Below are 16,815 nucleotides of genomic sequence, written 5' to 3'. Positions count from 1 at the left end.
TATGGCTGTGGCCCTGATTGCAGTGCCACTTACTGTACCTACCCACTTTAAGATGTTTCTGGAAATAGTACTGTCTGACATGCTTAAATAATGATTTATCTGAAATTCAGAAGCTAGAGTGCAGATGGTACAAAGCAGTTCCACTTGGGCGGCCTTGGATCTCCAGTTGGCTGAATATACTGTAGATATCATCACCCCAGGTGAACAGGGGCCCATTTTTTTTTTTTTTTTAAACAAGCACTGGAATCAGAAATACACTAAAAATGAAATTGGTGGCTGGCCAAGGTCAAACAGTATTAATGTTAAAGGTCTTATGGTATATGACGCATGTATGTATATACACACATACACATCGACACACACACACACACACATACACATCGACACACACACACACACACACACACACACCGAGGCACTCCACTGAGGAAAAAGTTATCACAGCTTGGGTACAATCCACAGTAGAGAAGTGGTACAGGTGAGTATATAACCAGCCGCTTAACAATTACTATCACACATTGTATGTCACATTGGTGGTGATTTACTCGCATATTTTCACTTCCATTCCTATTTTTGCACATTTATTCACATTAATTTTGTGTGTAATGTATTTGTTCAATTCACTTTCACGGTCACAAATTCATGATACATTCCTCACTTTCTTGATTTTTTGGTATTAAGCACGTCATATTCACACTTGGTTCACCCAGTTTCCATTTCTATATAACCAGCACACCAGGTCTTTTAACTGGGTTCATCAATATTTTATTTATACAGGTCGATATTTCAATTCTCTGGGGAACCTTTTTCAAGGCACATACAAACCGTACATTTCTCTGTATGTACACACAGTGCTGATATATTAAAAATGTATACAATACTTATTACATGCTTTAATTTAAAAGGGGAAGAGTCTTTTTGTTTAAAAAAAAAATCTTAAATGGAACTGTATGTTTGCAAATAAAAAAAAGTTATCAAAGTCCATAAGTAAAAAGAAGAGAAAACAGAATTTTTTTGGGGATATCAGTGCACTGTTTTGTGGTCAAGTCAAACAAACTCCATGTATGGAGGAACATAGCAGTAACACCCCACTGATTCGCTGTAACCGGAAGGTTTCTCTTAGGAGTAGGTCATCCAGTTATCAAAACAAGGAATTGCAGGGACAACCCCTACTAGGACTAAATTGAACTAATTCCAGTTACATGTGTTAGGAATGTGTACATATATATGTGGGTTCCGCGCTGTTACTAATGCAGGAAGCGCCATACTGTTCTTTTGCAAGTAAGATTACTGTGTGGATAGCAAGGTTGCGCATGCGCGAGGAAAGCGCGCGAACGGCCACCAATCCGGCGGGACCTTGGGGTTAAACTTTGAACTGTGAACTGTGGAAAAATCAGCTGAGGCTGGAGACCAATAGGGTGATCGGATTTTGGAGAAGGGAGAGACAGGAAGCGTGTGGGAGGACACACGAGTGAGAGAGTGGAAGGAGGAAGGTGGCGGAACCTCGTGTGTGTGAGCGGAGGGTCAGTGACCCTTCCGCTTAGGACAGATACATTCCCCAGCCCCCAGGAGTAATACCCCTGTCATCGTAGGGTGCTGCTTTTGTAGGGACGGCCGTAGCAAGTAGGGAAGCATCCCGTTAGTGCTGGTTCAGCTGCAGGAGTAGCGGACGCCATCTTGGTTTGGAGACAGACCGCAGAACAGAGCAGAGTGTCCGTGAAAGGTCTGGAACGACACTACGGACCCTTTTTGAAGAGGTGTGGTCACCGCAGTGACCGGGAGGTATTGTTAATCATCAAGTGCACCTACACCGGTCACCAGGCGCTGATCCCGCCTCCCACTAACTAATTGGGGGCACTAGTGTGCTAGCAGACTATTCAATATAAGTACTAGTGCCAGGACATACTCATTTGGAGAGTGGCAGAGCCACCTGTGTACAGGACATTTGCCCTTTTAAGGTGTGGCAGAGCCACAGTGTGTTATGTTATGATTATAGAGTGTAAGAGTCTTATGCATGTTATGTGTATTCTGCGTTATCTTATTAGTTAGGGAAATAGTAAAAGGTTGCTGGTTGCACAAATACAGTTTGTTACATTTTCTTACTCAGGGTAGATCTTCAAAAATGGAGATCCTGGGTAAGTGGAGGCGCTGCACCATGTTAAGAGCGGGTAAGACCCCAGGCTCCCCAACAGCGGAGGCTTAGAGCTTCTGGAGCCACAGGTAAAACACAGCATTAGTAGTTCCTTGTTCAGGGGTTCAGAAAAAGGGCTACATTTGGAGGCGCTGCTGAGATAGTTAGACCTGGGGTGCCCCCACATTTTTTTTCTCCATTTGTGCAACCAACCCACATCATGTCGGTGCCCTCGGCGCTCGAGGTGCGCAAGTGGGCCCAGCGGCGCGGGATTCCCCTGAATCGTGTTTTCGCGCTGGGCCATGTTCCCGCCACGATCTCGTTAGGTACTGTGACCGAACAGGTCCGGAAGCTTCCCCTCCTGGACAATGCCCAGGTGCAAGACCATTTCTACGACCGCGACCAGGCCTGGCGCCGCGTCTTGTATGTCACTGAACAAGAAATATGCCCCGAGGCCTTGCCCCGTATACTACTGCTGCCAGAGGCCCCGGGGGTACGCTGCCCCATAGTCCAAGTGGACACCTCAGCACCGTTAGCCACTTCCACCCCACAGAGAGAGTATACACCCACAGCAGGTGCCGCGGCTGGGGGCCCAGATCAATCCCCTGACCGTGGCTTGCAACCTCGCTGGCCGGCAGCCCTGAGCCTAGGCTCCTCGTCCACCCCGTCCGGCCTGCGGTCTGGCCTCAACCGACTTAGCCTATCAAGACTGGACACCTACCCCTCAGTTGGGGATAGCTTACCTGGAGACACCTCTATTCCCACGATAGCAGCCGCTCTCCACCACACCACACAGTCGCTTCAATATAGGAAGTTAAAGGCCTTCTCCGGTGAGAAACCCACGCCCCAAGGGGAAGTAGGGATAGAGGACTGGTTAGACCATACAGAACAGGTGCTACCTGAATAGACCTGCACGGACGCGGTCCGGAGACAGCGCATCGTTGAGTGCTTACGACCCCCTGCGTCCCACATGGTGCACTACTACCGGGATGACAACCCGGAGGCTGATGCAGCGGATCTCATCTACTGCCTGACGAAGGCTTATGGGGCTCCTGTGGATACTTATGCGTTGATGGCCAAATTCCATGCGTTAGCCCAGAAGGAAGGGGAGATGGTATCCGACTTTCTCAGGCGACTGCACCTGGACTTATGGAACCTGGTGAGGAAGGGCGTGTTGCCAAGGATGGAAGCCAATGGACTGTGCACCACTCAGCTGTTGAGGGGGCTCCTACCCCTGCACCCCGTGTCAGTAGCTGCCTAACGCCCGGGCAAGCCTTATCATTTCACGACCTAATGGACCGGGTCCAAGCGCACGAGACGGTGTTGTTAGGGCGTGACCTAGCACTTGGGAAAAAGCCCCAGCCCGGGAGTAAGGAGGTCAAGAAGGTGGAACCAAAGACCGACGCGCCCGAACCTGGGGACCCCGACCCCGAGGACGCCGGCGCACCAGTGACGCCCAGATCTCGTCCCCCGACCAGGCGAAGTTCACCAACCGGGAGAAGCGAGAATTACCTCAGCCAAACTCAGTGCTACGCGTGTGAAAAGATGGGACATCTGCGTGCCCGTTGCCCCACCCTGCGGAAAACGGCGTCCCGGCCGGCGCAGTCGATGCCGTGCAAGACCCTGGAAGATGGAGAGGCGTCGCCGCCCCCCCCCAAGCAACCGAATCGGCCCCGCTGCCATTATTCGGGTAGTTATTGAGGGCATCTACGCCGCCGCCTTGTTGGACACGGGATCCCAGGTGACCATCGTGTATAGGCCCTTCTACGACCAACACCTACATCGATTGCCGTTACTCCCTGCGGATGCCTTGCGACTCAGGGGATTGAGTCATGAGGATTACCCCATCGAGGGAATAGTAAAGGTGCAGTTAGATATTCCCCAGCTGAACACGGGTAAACATCACCCCATGGAAGTGGAGGCCTTAGTGTGCCCCGAACCTCCGGATCACCCCAGCGCCCCAATCATTTTAGGGACTAACACTGACATTGTGCGCGCGGTGTTCCGCATGTATTTGCAAGAAGCGGGCGAGGCTCCGCTGCTAGCCCTGGCAGCCTGCCCCGTCCTCCAAGAGGTCTGTGGTAAAATCGCAACTGAAGAAGAGCATGGGGTGCTCTATAGTCAAGAGTGGGGGCTGACTCAAATTCCCCCGGGGGAAGGAAGAATGATGGTCGCCGCCTGTCACTACCCGGACCGACGCCCGGAGGATCAGCTCTTTTCCTTAGAGAGTGTGGCCCAAGACGAACAACGGCTGGGCTACGAGGTGTTGGCCTCCGTCAAAAAATGGCCCAGGAAGATTCCGGATCGCACCTGGGTATACGTGCGGAATATCTCTCCATATCCCATGAGTATTGATCGGCGCCAGCTGCTGGGCAGGATATACCCCGTGACCCCCGACGAAAAGGGCTTGACGGGGCGTCCCAGTAACCAAGGTCCTACCCTCGAACCCCTGCTAGAATTCGACTTTGGAGATTCTCCACTCCCGGAAGAATGGAGGGAGAGACTGCGTGTCGAGCTACAGAAACGACGATGTGTATTCTCCACCAGTGATATGGATGTGGGGTGCAGCCGCAGTGCCCGTCACACCATCCGAATGAACGACGCTACCCCCTTCCGGGAACGTTCCCGGCGGCTCGCCCCGCGGGACGTAGACGAGGTGAGGAGATTACTCGCTGAAATGGAGAAGGCTGGGATCGTGCAGGGATCCCGAAGCCCTTACGCATCACCCATCGTGGTAGTCCGCAAAAAGAACGGGACGGTCCGTCTCTGTGTGGACTACAGAACCCTGAATACCCGCACCATCCCCGATCAGTACACACTGCCCCGAATCGAGGATCTCTTGAACGCTCTGACGGGAAGTAAATGGTTCAGTGTGCTCGATTTCAGGTCAGGGTACTACCAAGTACCTATGGGCCAGGAAGACCAAGAAAAGACGGCCTTCATCTGCCCATTAGGATTTTATCAATTTACCCGCTTGCCGCAAGGGATCTGCGGGGCCCCGGCCACATTCCAGAGATTGATGGAAAAGACTCTTGGAGACCTGAACCCGCAAGAATGCTTAGTGTACCTGGATGACATTATAGTGTTCGGGCGAACTCTAGAGGAACACTCCGAGAGGCTGATGAAGGTGCTGGATAGACTTCAGGAGGAGGGCCTCAAACTGTCTCTGGACAAATGCAAGTTCTGTCGGTCTTCCGTGACGTATGTGGGCCACATTGTGTCGGCTGAAGGGGTGTCCACCGATCCAGGGAAGATAGAGGCTGTGGTGAATGGGCCTAGGCCCAATAATGTCCAAGAGTTGCGGTCATTCTTGGGATTTGGTGGCTATTACTGGCGGTTCGTGGAGGGCTATTCCAGCAAAGCCAAGCTGTTGAACAATCTTCTAAAAGTCTATCCGGGAGAGAACGAACAAAAAGGGGTCACGGCGCAAACACCCTTTGGGGAAAAATGGACCCCGGAATGTGAACAGGCATTCCTGAACTTAAAGACCAGCCTCACCCAGGCCCCGGTCTTGGCCTATGCAGATCCGGAACGTGAATACGTCCTACATGTAGACGCCAGCCTTAGTGGGCTGGGAGCTGTCCTGCATCAGAAGTATGAGACGGGGCTCTGCCCAGTGGCGTACGCGAGCCGAAGCTTGACACCTAGTGAGCAGAACTATCCGGTCCATAAACTGTAATTCTTGGCCCTGAAATGGGCAGTGGTGGACAAGCTGCACGACTACCTGTATGGGGTACAGTTCGAAGTACGCACGGACAATAACCCCATGACCTATATAAATACGTCCGCCAAATTGGACGCCACGGGATACCGTTGGTTAGCTTCCCTGGCCAACTACAGTTTCAATCTTAAGTACAAACCAGGACCCACCAACATAGGGGCCGACGCCCTGTCTCGTCGACCGGGCCTTCAATCCACCCCTGATGAAGAAGTATGGGAAGAAATCCCGGGTCCAGGAATCCGTGCCCTCTGCTCTGTAGCTGCAGTAGTCAATAATCAGGTGGCATTCTCGGAACTACGGGTTGCTGATTCTCTGGGATGCCACTCGCGAGCCATTCCCCGGGCTTATCAGGGTCGAGAAGGGATGAATATTACGGAAGATAACATTATCTCGTGGAGGGATTTAGTGCATTACCAAACTCAAGACCCCGTAGTGGAGCTGGCCCGTCAAGCGGTACAACAAGAAAATCCCTCTATACTTAAGCAAGCCCCCAAAAACTTGGTGAAACTCCTGTTGAATGAGTTTGGGAAGTTCGAAATGGACAATTGTTTATTATATCGGGTGATTCCATATCACAACCATCCCGATCGGCGGCAGCTGTTCCTGCCGGAGCGCTTGAGGAATATGGTCCTTCGGGCCCTTCACGATGACCATGGCCATCTGGGCATTGATAAGACATTCGGGTTACTACAGGATAGATTCTACTGGCCTAGGATGAGAGAGTCCGTGGAACAGCATTGTCGAAGGTGTAACCGCTGCTTACAAAGGAAAACACTGCCCACCAGGGCGGCTCCCATGGCGCACTTGAAGAGTTCGGGCCCCATGGATCTGGTGTGTATGGATTTTCTCTGTATTGAGCCCGATAGTCGGGGCATTAGCAATGTACTAGTGATTACTGACCACTACACCAGGTACGCCCAAGCGTTCCCTACGAAAGATCAGAAGGCCGTAACGGTGGCCCGAGTCCTGTGGGAAAAGTATTTAATTCATTATGGATTACCAAATCGCCTCCACTCTGATCAGGGCAGGGACTTTGAGAGTACGCTAATAAAGGAATTGCTAACACTACTAAACATTGCCAAGTCACGTACCACCCCGTACCACCCCGAAGGGGATGCTTTGCCCGAACGGTTCAACCGTACTTTGTTGGATATGTTAGGGACCCTGACAGGCTCACAGAAGACGGAGTGGAGTAAGCACGTAGAGACATTGGTACATGCTTATAATTGTACCCGGCATGAGTCCACAGGGTATACCCCGTACTTTCTGATGTTCGGAAGAGAAGCCCGATTACCGGTGGATGTGCGGCTGCGGATATCTACCGATGGGGTATCCAACCGAACGCACTTCCGATACGTACAGCGGTTACGGGATAGTCTGCAGCAGGCCTATAAATTGGCTGAAAGAACGACAGCGCAATTGAATGCGGGGAATAAAAGACGCTACGATCACAAAGTGCGTCACAAGGAAATTCACCCCGGTGATGCGGTTCTCCTACGCAACTTAGGTGTCCCCGGGAAACATAAATTGGCTGACCGTTGGCGAGAAGGTGTGTACGAGGTGGAGTCACAGATGCCTGGCCTTCCCGTGTATCGGATCAAGGACTCCGAAGGCCGTGTAAAAGTGTGGCATAGGAATCACCTGCTTCCCATACCTCAAGTAGGGAACGACGAGTTGGAAATACCCATAACACCAATAGATGGAGAAGTTGGAAAACCAGAGCATGGCTTAGAGACTGTAAAACTTGCCACCTCTGAGGATCCGATGGAAGGAACCTCTCAAAGGGGCCTTCCGGCCACAGGGGGCATCTTCCGAAGGAGCTACGGGTAAAGAGCCCCTTCGCCCGAAACTGGACAATCTGACTCCAATGAGTCGGTCATTAGATCCACAAAGCCCATGTTTCACACCCCAGAGAGACTTTGCAAATGCTGGAAACCCCTCAAGGGTAGAGATGGAAACAGCAGTTGAGACTGGATACTCTGCGGAGGAAGCCGAGGAGGACCAGCCTCGGCGGAGTCAAAGAACCAGTCAGCCTCCCATGAGAATGGCGTACGATCAATTTGGGGCACCCCATTATGAGGCTCAGCAGTGGGCTCGGCATAGAATGCAATCTATGGTGGTACTGTTCAATGAAATGTGTAACCTAATTTAGGGGAGAAGGGCTGTGTAAATAAATTCATATATATGTTCTGTAGGTAGTCCAGCGGGGACGTTGGATTCTGGAGAGGGGAGAATGTAAGGATGTGTTAGGAATGTGTACATATATATGTGGGTTCCGCGCTGTTACTAATGCAGGAAGCGCCATACTGTTCTTTTGCAAGTAACATTACTGTGTGGATAGCAAGGTTGCGCATGCGCGAGGAAAGCGCGCGAACGGCCACCAATCCGGCGGGACCTTGGGGTTAAACTTTGAACTGTAAACTGTGGAGAAGTCAGCTGAGGCTGGAGACCAATAGGGTGATCGGATTTTGGAGAAGGGAGAGACAGGAAGCATGTGGGAGGACACACGAGTGAGAGAGTGGAAGGAGGAAGGTGGCAGAACCTCGTGTGTGTGAGCGGAGGGTCAGTGACCCTTCCGCTTAGGACAGATACATTCCCCAGCCCCCAGGAGTAATACCCCTGTCATCGTAGGGTGCTGCTTTTGTAGGGACGGCCGTAGCAAGTAGGGAAGCATCCCGTTAGTGCTGGTTCAGCTGCATGAGTAGCGGACGCCATCTTGGTTTGGAGACAGACCGCAGAACAGAGCAGAGTGTCCGTGAAAGGTCTGGAACGACACTACGGACCCTTTTTGAAGAGGTGTGGTCACCGCAGTGACCGGGAGGTATTGTTAATCATCAAGTGCACCTACACCGGTCACCAGGCGCTGATCCCGCCTCCCACTAACTAATTGGGGGCACTAGTGTGCTAGCAGACTATTCAATATAAGTACTAGTGCCAGGACATACTCCTTTGGAGAGTGGCAGAGCCACCTGTGTACAGGACATTTGCCCTTTTAAGGTGTGGCAGAGCCACAGTGTGTTATGTTATGATTATAGAGTGTAAGAGTCTTATGCATGTTATGTGTATTCTGCGTTATCTTATTAGTTAGGGAAATAGTAAAAGGTTGCTGGTTGCACAAATACAGTTTGTTACATTTTCTTACTCAGGGTAGATCTTCAAAAATGGGGATCCTGGGTAAGTGGAGGCGCTGCACCATGTTAAGAGCGGGTAAGACCCCAGGCTCCCCAACAGCGGAGGCTTAGAGCTCCTGGAGCCACAGGTAAAACACAGCATTAGTAGTTCCTTGTTCAGGGGTTCAGAAAAAGGGCTACACATGTCTAAGGGATCTGGGTGATCAGTGACTTTTTTTTTGTTACCCAAATCGGTCACCTAAGTATTTAAAAATAAAAAATTTTAAAGCTAGACTTTGGAGGGGTTTGATTTCCCCTGGCTACTGATAGTGTGTGATTTTCAAATGCTTGAACAGCCAGAGTTCCACCTCTAGTTGGTCTTACCACTTTCTCGATTCTAATATATTTTATTGATCTGGAAAAGAATAACCAGCTACTAGACAAGGTTTAGCCGGTGCATTTTTGATGTCTTTTGTTCGTGAGACAGTTTTGTGTTGAGATATTCTCTCTCTTAATGTCCAAACTGTACAACCCACATAGAAAGAAGAACAATGACACACCAGCAAATAAACAACTACGAGAGGAGTAGTAAATAAAGCTCTTAAATATCGATTTGTTCACTGGTGTGTGGCTGAGGACATTTTTGTGTTCAGAGAGCAGACAGCAGATCAGGGAGCCTGGTAGTGGATTTAGATATTTTTAGTTTAGGATCTCAATGTTCTAACTCGCGTATACTAATCTGGGTGGGGCTATAGTCAAATTATATTGTTCCTTCTGGGCAATATGCCAATTAGGATTCTATTATGTTTTATAAAATCTAAATGTTGAGGAAACTGTATTAAATAGAGTAATATTCTGAAATGTTCTCAGGCCCTTTTTCTTCTCTCATGGTCACAATTTAATTTGATTATAATTAGAAAATGTAAGATATACACGGGAAAAACATTTTTCAATGCACGGACGGAACACTTCTTTTTTTAGTAGCTGGTCATTCTTCTCCAGCTTAATAAAATGTATTGGAATTGAAAAAAAAAAAAATGATTAAACAAACCAGTGGTGGTGATTTAAAATTTAAAAAAAATCTCTTTTTCAGAATATTAACATTTTATAATTAACTTAACTTGTTTATAACAAAGACATTCTGATCTAATATTTGAGCTGGCAAATGTGAATTTTAGGGTAACGCAGTATTAGTAAATAAAACATATACACCAGAGTTTGATAATTGTTAAATAAAATGTTATTATTTTTTGTTATATAATATCCCTTGAGAGGTAGTTACTGTGACCAGTCTCTTTACTTGTCCAACTTTAGTATAGAGAATTATTTGATACTACACTATTATAGGCTATTGGAAATAATATTTTATCAGGTTGAGTGCAACTTTTTGGGATCTATCCTGATCTTCTCCGATCAGACAATGTATTCTAGTATTTTCTCTCCCATATGCACCCCTGTATGGTGCTAAAGCGCTTACTAGATACAGCTGAACCCCGTTATAGCGCGGTCCTTGGGATCCACAACCCCGAGACCGCGTTATAACCGTGTTGCGTTAAAATTTCACCGGCATCTAGCTCTCCCTCCTAATTGCAGATGTCAGCTCTCCTCTGGGCTCCTCCCTCCTCATTGCAAATGTCAGCTCTCTCCTCTGGGCTCCTCCCTCCTCATTGCAGATGTTAGCTCTCTCCTCGGGGCTGTGTTCACGTGCTCTTTTCTCTGGTGCGTGGGGTTATTTCTTTTTTTTAAACATTCAATTCAATGCTTTATTGACTACCAGACACAGACACATACACACACCATGTGGGAATTGAACATTAATACATTTTGTACAAAACACATGCAGGGATTGAACTCAAGACCTTCTGATACCAATGCCTTACCTATTTCCTCTACACCATAGGCTTGGTCCTCTACAACACATTGCCACAGAGTACATGTCAATGTTAAATGTTAAGTCTATTTTTAGATGTCTATGACATCACCCATCTCCTGTGGTGTAGGGGTACAAATCTTAACTAGACAAGGGAAAGGGCCTGGGTTCAATTCCTGTATGTGTTTTGTACAAAATGTATTAATGTTCAATTCCCACTTGATGTGTGTATGTGTCCGGTAGTCAATAAAGCATTGAATTGAATGTTTAAAAAAAAAAAATAGCACACGACGGCAGGAGAGCAGAGAGATGAGCACATGGACAGCTGGAAGAAGAGAGCACCGGAAAGGCGGCAAAATAGAGGATTTGAGATGCCGATAAGATGGCAAAATGGAGGCTTTCAATTCGGGAGCAATGCTCAGACCGCGTTATAAGCGGATTCGCGTTGTAGCGGATCGCGCTATAACGGGGTTGAGCTGTATTGGGTTTGAGCGGTGATTCCTTTTCTGTATATTTATAGAACTGAATTCAAATTATTTCAGAATACTCTACATGCTTCCGTCCTTATTAATGTTACAGGGTTTTTGTGTACTTTCAATAACCAATCTAGACTTCACATATCAGGTTGTTGTACTCATTTTATCCCTGTAACATATTCATCACATGTAGTTATTCCTGATAGGTTATTCTAATACTAATATTTGTACTATATCTGAAAGCTTTGCTTTTCAATTCATTATTTGGTTTGTTTACTTTAAATTGCCAGTTTAATCTGAATACTCCCATTGAACATAAAAGGCAGTTAATAAAAATACCACTTGTGGTGAATTTGCATGATCAGACAGGTCTGCAAACCGGTCTTTATCCATTATCACGTAGCAAAGTCATGTCATTACCCAGAATCCATGGCTGCAGTGGAAGCACTGTATGCAAAGCGATAACGGGGAAAGACAGGGTTGCAGAACTGTCTGAGACATGTAAATGCACCACAAGTGGTATTTTTATTTACTGTGACTGAACTTAGAAATCATTTGAAAATGTCAAAGAGGGCTTGCAGATAATGAACTCCAATTTGAATTACAATATACAGATGCAGCGGCCATTATTTTAACAAATCACGGCTCAGTTTTCGTGTGCGCTGCTGTACTCCACGTGGCATGAACGCGGCCAATCGCCCCAGGCACACGTGTTTATCGCGGTTGCTTTGTTTGAATTTCATGGATTGTGTGCAATTAAATGCAATGAAGTGAATTGTAATGTGTGCAGTACTGTGCTACTGTGCTACTGTGTCAATTTCAGGTGTTTAAAAGCCAGAACACTAAAATGCCATTTTATGCACTCGCGTCTTAAGGCGTTACGGTTGGAAGAAATCCCGCTCCATGACATGGGTATTCCAAGGTATACACCACGTGATTTGTTAAAATAATGGCCGCTGCATCTATACAGTGGCGAGAAAAAGTTTGTGAACCCGAATGATAATTACGGAAATTCCAAAGTTTTTGAAGTGAAACTTCTATGCTAAAACCTATCAAATGAAAATTTCCCTTGGAGTAAATCGGCTTGTTGGAGACAGAAGTGCAGTCCCAGAAGTGATGTCACTGCTGGCAGAAGAGGCCGTTATGTCAGCTGAAGCGCATGCAAAGGCCTCCCACGCTCGGTGCGCAATCGCCAGAGCCATTGCCGACAGCTCGGTACACATGCGCAGTAGCACAGGCACAGGTGCAACACACACACACACACACAGAGACGCACACAGACACACACACACTCCTGCGCAGTAGCCGCCGGCACACACAGACAGAGACACACACACACACACACACACACACACACAAGGAATTCACAGTTACTATACATATAGAATTGCAAACAGGTAAAGCAGGGGGGGTTTACCGCGCACGCACGTTCCAAGTTAAACTTCTTTGCGTTTTGGCACTGAAATTGTGTTTTAATTCAAAACATCAACATCACAAATACAATTTCTGTGACAAAACAGAAAGAAGTTTCACTTAAAATGCGCGTGCTCGGGGCACACGCACACTTTTTTCCCCATGATAAACTTCTTGAATCAAAACCAGTCTATTCTTAAATATCGAATAGAGTTTATATGAACCAATTCCTTGTCTTTTGAAACTAAATGATGTATGCATTAGACAATGAGTAATTAAGAGTCAGGGTATTTGTAAAAGTAAGTGAAACCCTGGTTTTATCAGCTAAATTAAAGGGGATAATAAGGACCAAGTGTTTAAATAATTAGGTAGATCTTCAGGGTGAGTTTGGGAGGCCCCACCCTATATAAAGATCAGAAACTTTGTGAGTTTGGTCTTCACCATACAGGTGTGTGGAAACACCATGCCAAGATCAAAAGAAATAGCTGAGGATCTCATAAAAGCAGTTATTGATGCTCACCAGTCTAGAAAGGGTTACAAAACAAATGCTAAGGATTTGGGGCTCCACCAATCCACTGTCAGACAGTCTACAAAGACACATTTCAAGACCACACTCTACCCAGGACCAGGTCGTTCGACTAAAATCTCTCCTAGAACACACCGGCAAACTATCCAGGAAGTATAGTAAAAATGTAGAACTTTTTGGCCTCAATGAGAAACGTTATGTTTGGCGAAAATCAAACATTGCGTTTGCACAGAAGAATCTCAACCCAACCGTCAAGCATGGTGGTGGGAGTGTGATGTTTGGGGCTGCTTTGCTGCCTGAGGACCTGAACGGCTGGCGATCATTGACATAAGCATGAATTATGCATTGTGTCAGAAGATTTCTAGAGGCGAAGGTCAGGCCAACTATCCGTGAGCTGAAACTGAACTGAAAGTGGGTTATACAGCAAGACAATGATCCTAAACATACAAGCAGATCTACAAAAGAATGGCTGCAGAACAAGAAATCCCGCGCTTTAGAAAGGCCTAGTTAAAGTCCGGACCTGAACCCTTGGCAGGGCCTGAAGCGAGCTGTCCATGCAAGGAAGCCCTTAAATGTCACTGAGTTGAATCAGTTCTGTGAGGAATGGGCCAAAATTCCTCAAAACCGATGTCAGAGACTGACCAGCAGTTACAGGAAACGCTTAGTTAAAGTCATTGCTGCTCAAGGGGGTGCCACCAGGTACGGAATCTAAAGGTCCACATACTTTTTGACATGGATATTGAATGTGAATGTGGATACTGTAAATAAATGTTGAAAAAGTATCATGTTTTGTGTCATTTGTTTGATCAGGATATCTTTATCTATTATTAAGACTTAGATTAAGATCTAATGACATTTTAGATTTTAAATGTGTGAAAATCCTAAGCGGTTCACAAACTTTCTCACCACTGTACATGAAAGTAGGATTTCAGACAATTGACGTCAGTATTTATATATTAATTCATACAGCATTGCTAATTTAATGTAAGTGTTTTATAGCTGCAAAATGGCACACATTAATAGATTCTGCCTAAAAAAAGTAGTAAAGGCAAAATTGGACTGCAAGCATATCAATTCTGAAAATATAATTCCTGATAAATTCAGGTAATTAGTTTCTCTTCAAACGGACTCAGAATTACATTTTCAACAAAAACATATAGCAACATCCCTGAATGTTGTTATACCTGTTTCTGTGAATATATTCATCTCCTCTCTCTTCAAACCCTTTCAACCACAGTGGATTCACCAGTAAAACAAAACAAAAACTGCAACACAAATATGATAATGTATTTTCTGACAGTAGAGATGTAAAAGTGGAGAGCCAGAAGAGTTTTCACATTAGTATTTAGTTTAGTTCTCTCAGTCCAACGATTTAAACATGTAGTTATGTGTAATAATTGTCCACCTCACTTGCTAGTAGTCAGTGCTTTGTCAACTGTCTTGAGCAGAGGCCCCTCTGGCAATGCTGATGTTTTTTAAAGAAATTACACCCAACAAACCGTGTAATTAATGGTCATCACTTTGTGTCTCCACATACACAATTTGGTACAATTATACGGTGGGATAAAAACATCGCCCGATGATCGGTCTATATGGGACCTGAAACGTTGTCTTTACACTGTTCTTGGCTGTCACATTAAATGGCGAATTGCATGATGAACTTGTGAGTAGCGCTCTACTTTGTATGAAGGGGCCTGCTCAGAGCTCTGCAGACAGATCCGGAGATGCACTAGCAACAAAAGTCTACTGACAGCCACATACACAATGACTGTTCCTGTCTGAATATAGAGGAATTATACTTGTACACAGATTTGAGGAGCTATTTATTTTCTGGGGAGAGATGGAGTGCTGAATGTCTTCGAGACCTAAAAAATGCTGCATTTCATATGCAAAAATGCTACGTTCATTTAATAAAAGCAAAAAATGTACCACTTGTGAGCGCCTTCACATATCTCAGACAGGTCTAAAACCCTGCCTTTCCCTATTATCTCTTACACAATGCTTCCACTGCAGCCAGGGATTCTGGGTAATGACATGCAAATGAGCACTCGCAGAATGTCACCTTTACACTAAAAGCAGAATTATACAGAACATGTTTATAGGCAAATCTAAACCAAGAATATGTGTTGCCTACTGCATGGAAGAATGCAGCGGGTTTGGTGAAACTACATAAGGCATATCAATGGATGTTTTTTGTATTTTTCCTTTTTTAAAGAACCATAACCTTACTGCATATCTTTTGGCAGATCACCATGAAATGGCTTTTCAACTGGTAGAAATATGGTACACGTACATGCTCTTGTATTCCTACCCGTTTCACTGCCTTTAAAGAAGCAATCCAAGCATGCGATTATTTTGGGCCAATTTTATTATTTTTTAAAATATGATTGAAGGGGGTCTCCGGAGCAGAACCACATTAATTTATTAATTGCAGCTCCGGGGACCCCCTGCTTCCGGAGATATTTACCTCAGTATGGGCTTGCCGGTAGCCACTCCCCTCAGCTAGCTGGGTTAATGTAATGGCGGAATTTCAAAGTTCCTGCGGGCTAATAGGATACCGTAACGTTATCAGCGGTAGCTGTAAAGTTTGACGAAATACCAGCACCCCTTTTGGAGGTCTGTATCTCGGGGAACAGGGGTCCTCGGAGTGGAAATTAATGGGGGTTCAGCTCTAGAAAAGCTCTGCTTCAAATCATACAGTATGTAAAATAAATAAATAAAGAAACTAACAAATGGCTTGGATTGCTCCTTAAATATGATGCACTACACTTCTCGCCTATATCATTTACTAACAAAATATGGCCCCACTCTGGTTCTAAAGGCAGAAGTAAACCACATTGTTTAATCAGGGGTTACATTCTGTAGGTGCATTCAAAATAATGAATGAATAAAGGAATGAAAAAATATATGACGTAAAATTGACAGATTACGTAATATACAGTATGTTAGTCAAAATGAACGGGATAGCTTTGTAACAGGTAACCTGCTTTTATACAACACAGGGCTGCTAAATTTAGGCATTCGTGTACCCTATTTTTAATGCCAAAAATGCTGAGTCACATAGGACTCCACCGGAGATACAGGAACAGTTATTCACACACATAATGAGATAAATACCTTCACTATCTTTAAATTTCTTGATGGCCACAATTTCTTTTGTTTCCTGAAATAAAAAAAAAAGATACACAATTAGCAGATAGCATGCATGGTACTCAATAAATATAGTCAACATGCAGCTCTTAAAAGGTCTGCTTAAAGCAGCCATGCTGATATAAAGCCACTCAAAATGACTCATCAGATGTCCTTCTGAAGCACCTGTGTAACTGGACCCCCAAAACAATTCTCATCTGGTCAGTGACTAGCTCTAACGGACACAGAACACAGGCTAGCAGCAGGTACGATTTTCTCCTTGTCCTATTTTTTGAGAGTGTAAGTCCAACTAATGAACATGACGGAGACATACTGTAGTGCTACCTTATTTTATTTACAATTTTCTGTTGCAGTCCTCTACTTGCATATGTCCACTTTTCATGCAAAAGTCACAAAAACCAAGAGATATTTCCAAGGG

The 16,815-nt window shown here is 45.8% G+C and overlaps 1 protein-coding gene across 7 annotated transcripts in view; it reads right to left on the bottom strand.

Annotated features, from left to right (window-relative positions):
* Positions 1 to 16,815, bottom strand: part of CDKL5 (cyclin dependent kinase like 5) — a 279,679-nt gene that overhangs the window by 85,050 nt on the left and 177,814 nt on the right. For all 7 annotated transcript variants that reach the window (XM_075594281.1, XM_075594278.1, XM_075594274.1 and 4 more), the window contains one exon: positions 16,365 to 16,410. In XM_075594281.1, coding sequence (XP_075450396.1) covers positions 16,365 to 16,410 — 46 coding nt within the window. The remainder of the gene's footprint in view (positions 1 to 16,364; positions 16,411 to 16,815) is intronic.

This window comes from Ascaphus truei, chromosome 3 (genome assembly GCF_040206685.1).
Source record: "Ascaphus truei isolate aAscTru1 chromosome 3, aAscTru1.hap1, whole genome shotgun sequence".
Lineage (NCBI taxonomy): Eukaryota > Metazoa > Chordata > Amphibia > Anura > Ascaphidae > Ascaphus > Ascaphus truei.
Note: the sequence above shows the minus strand (reverse complement) of the source record. Positions and strands in the feature narration are given on the sequence as shown.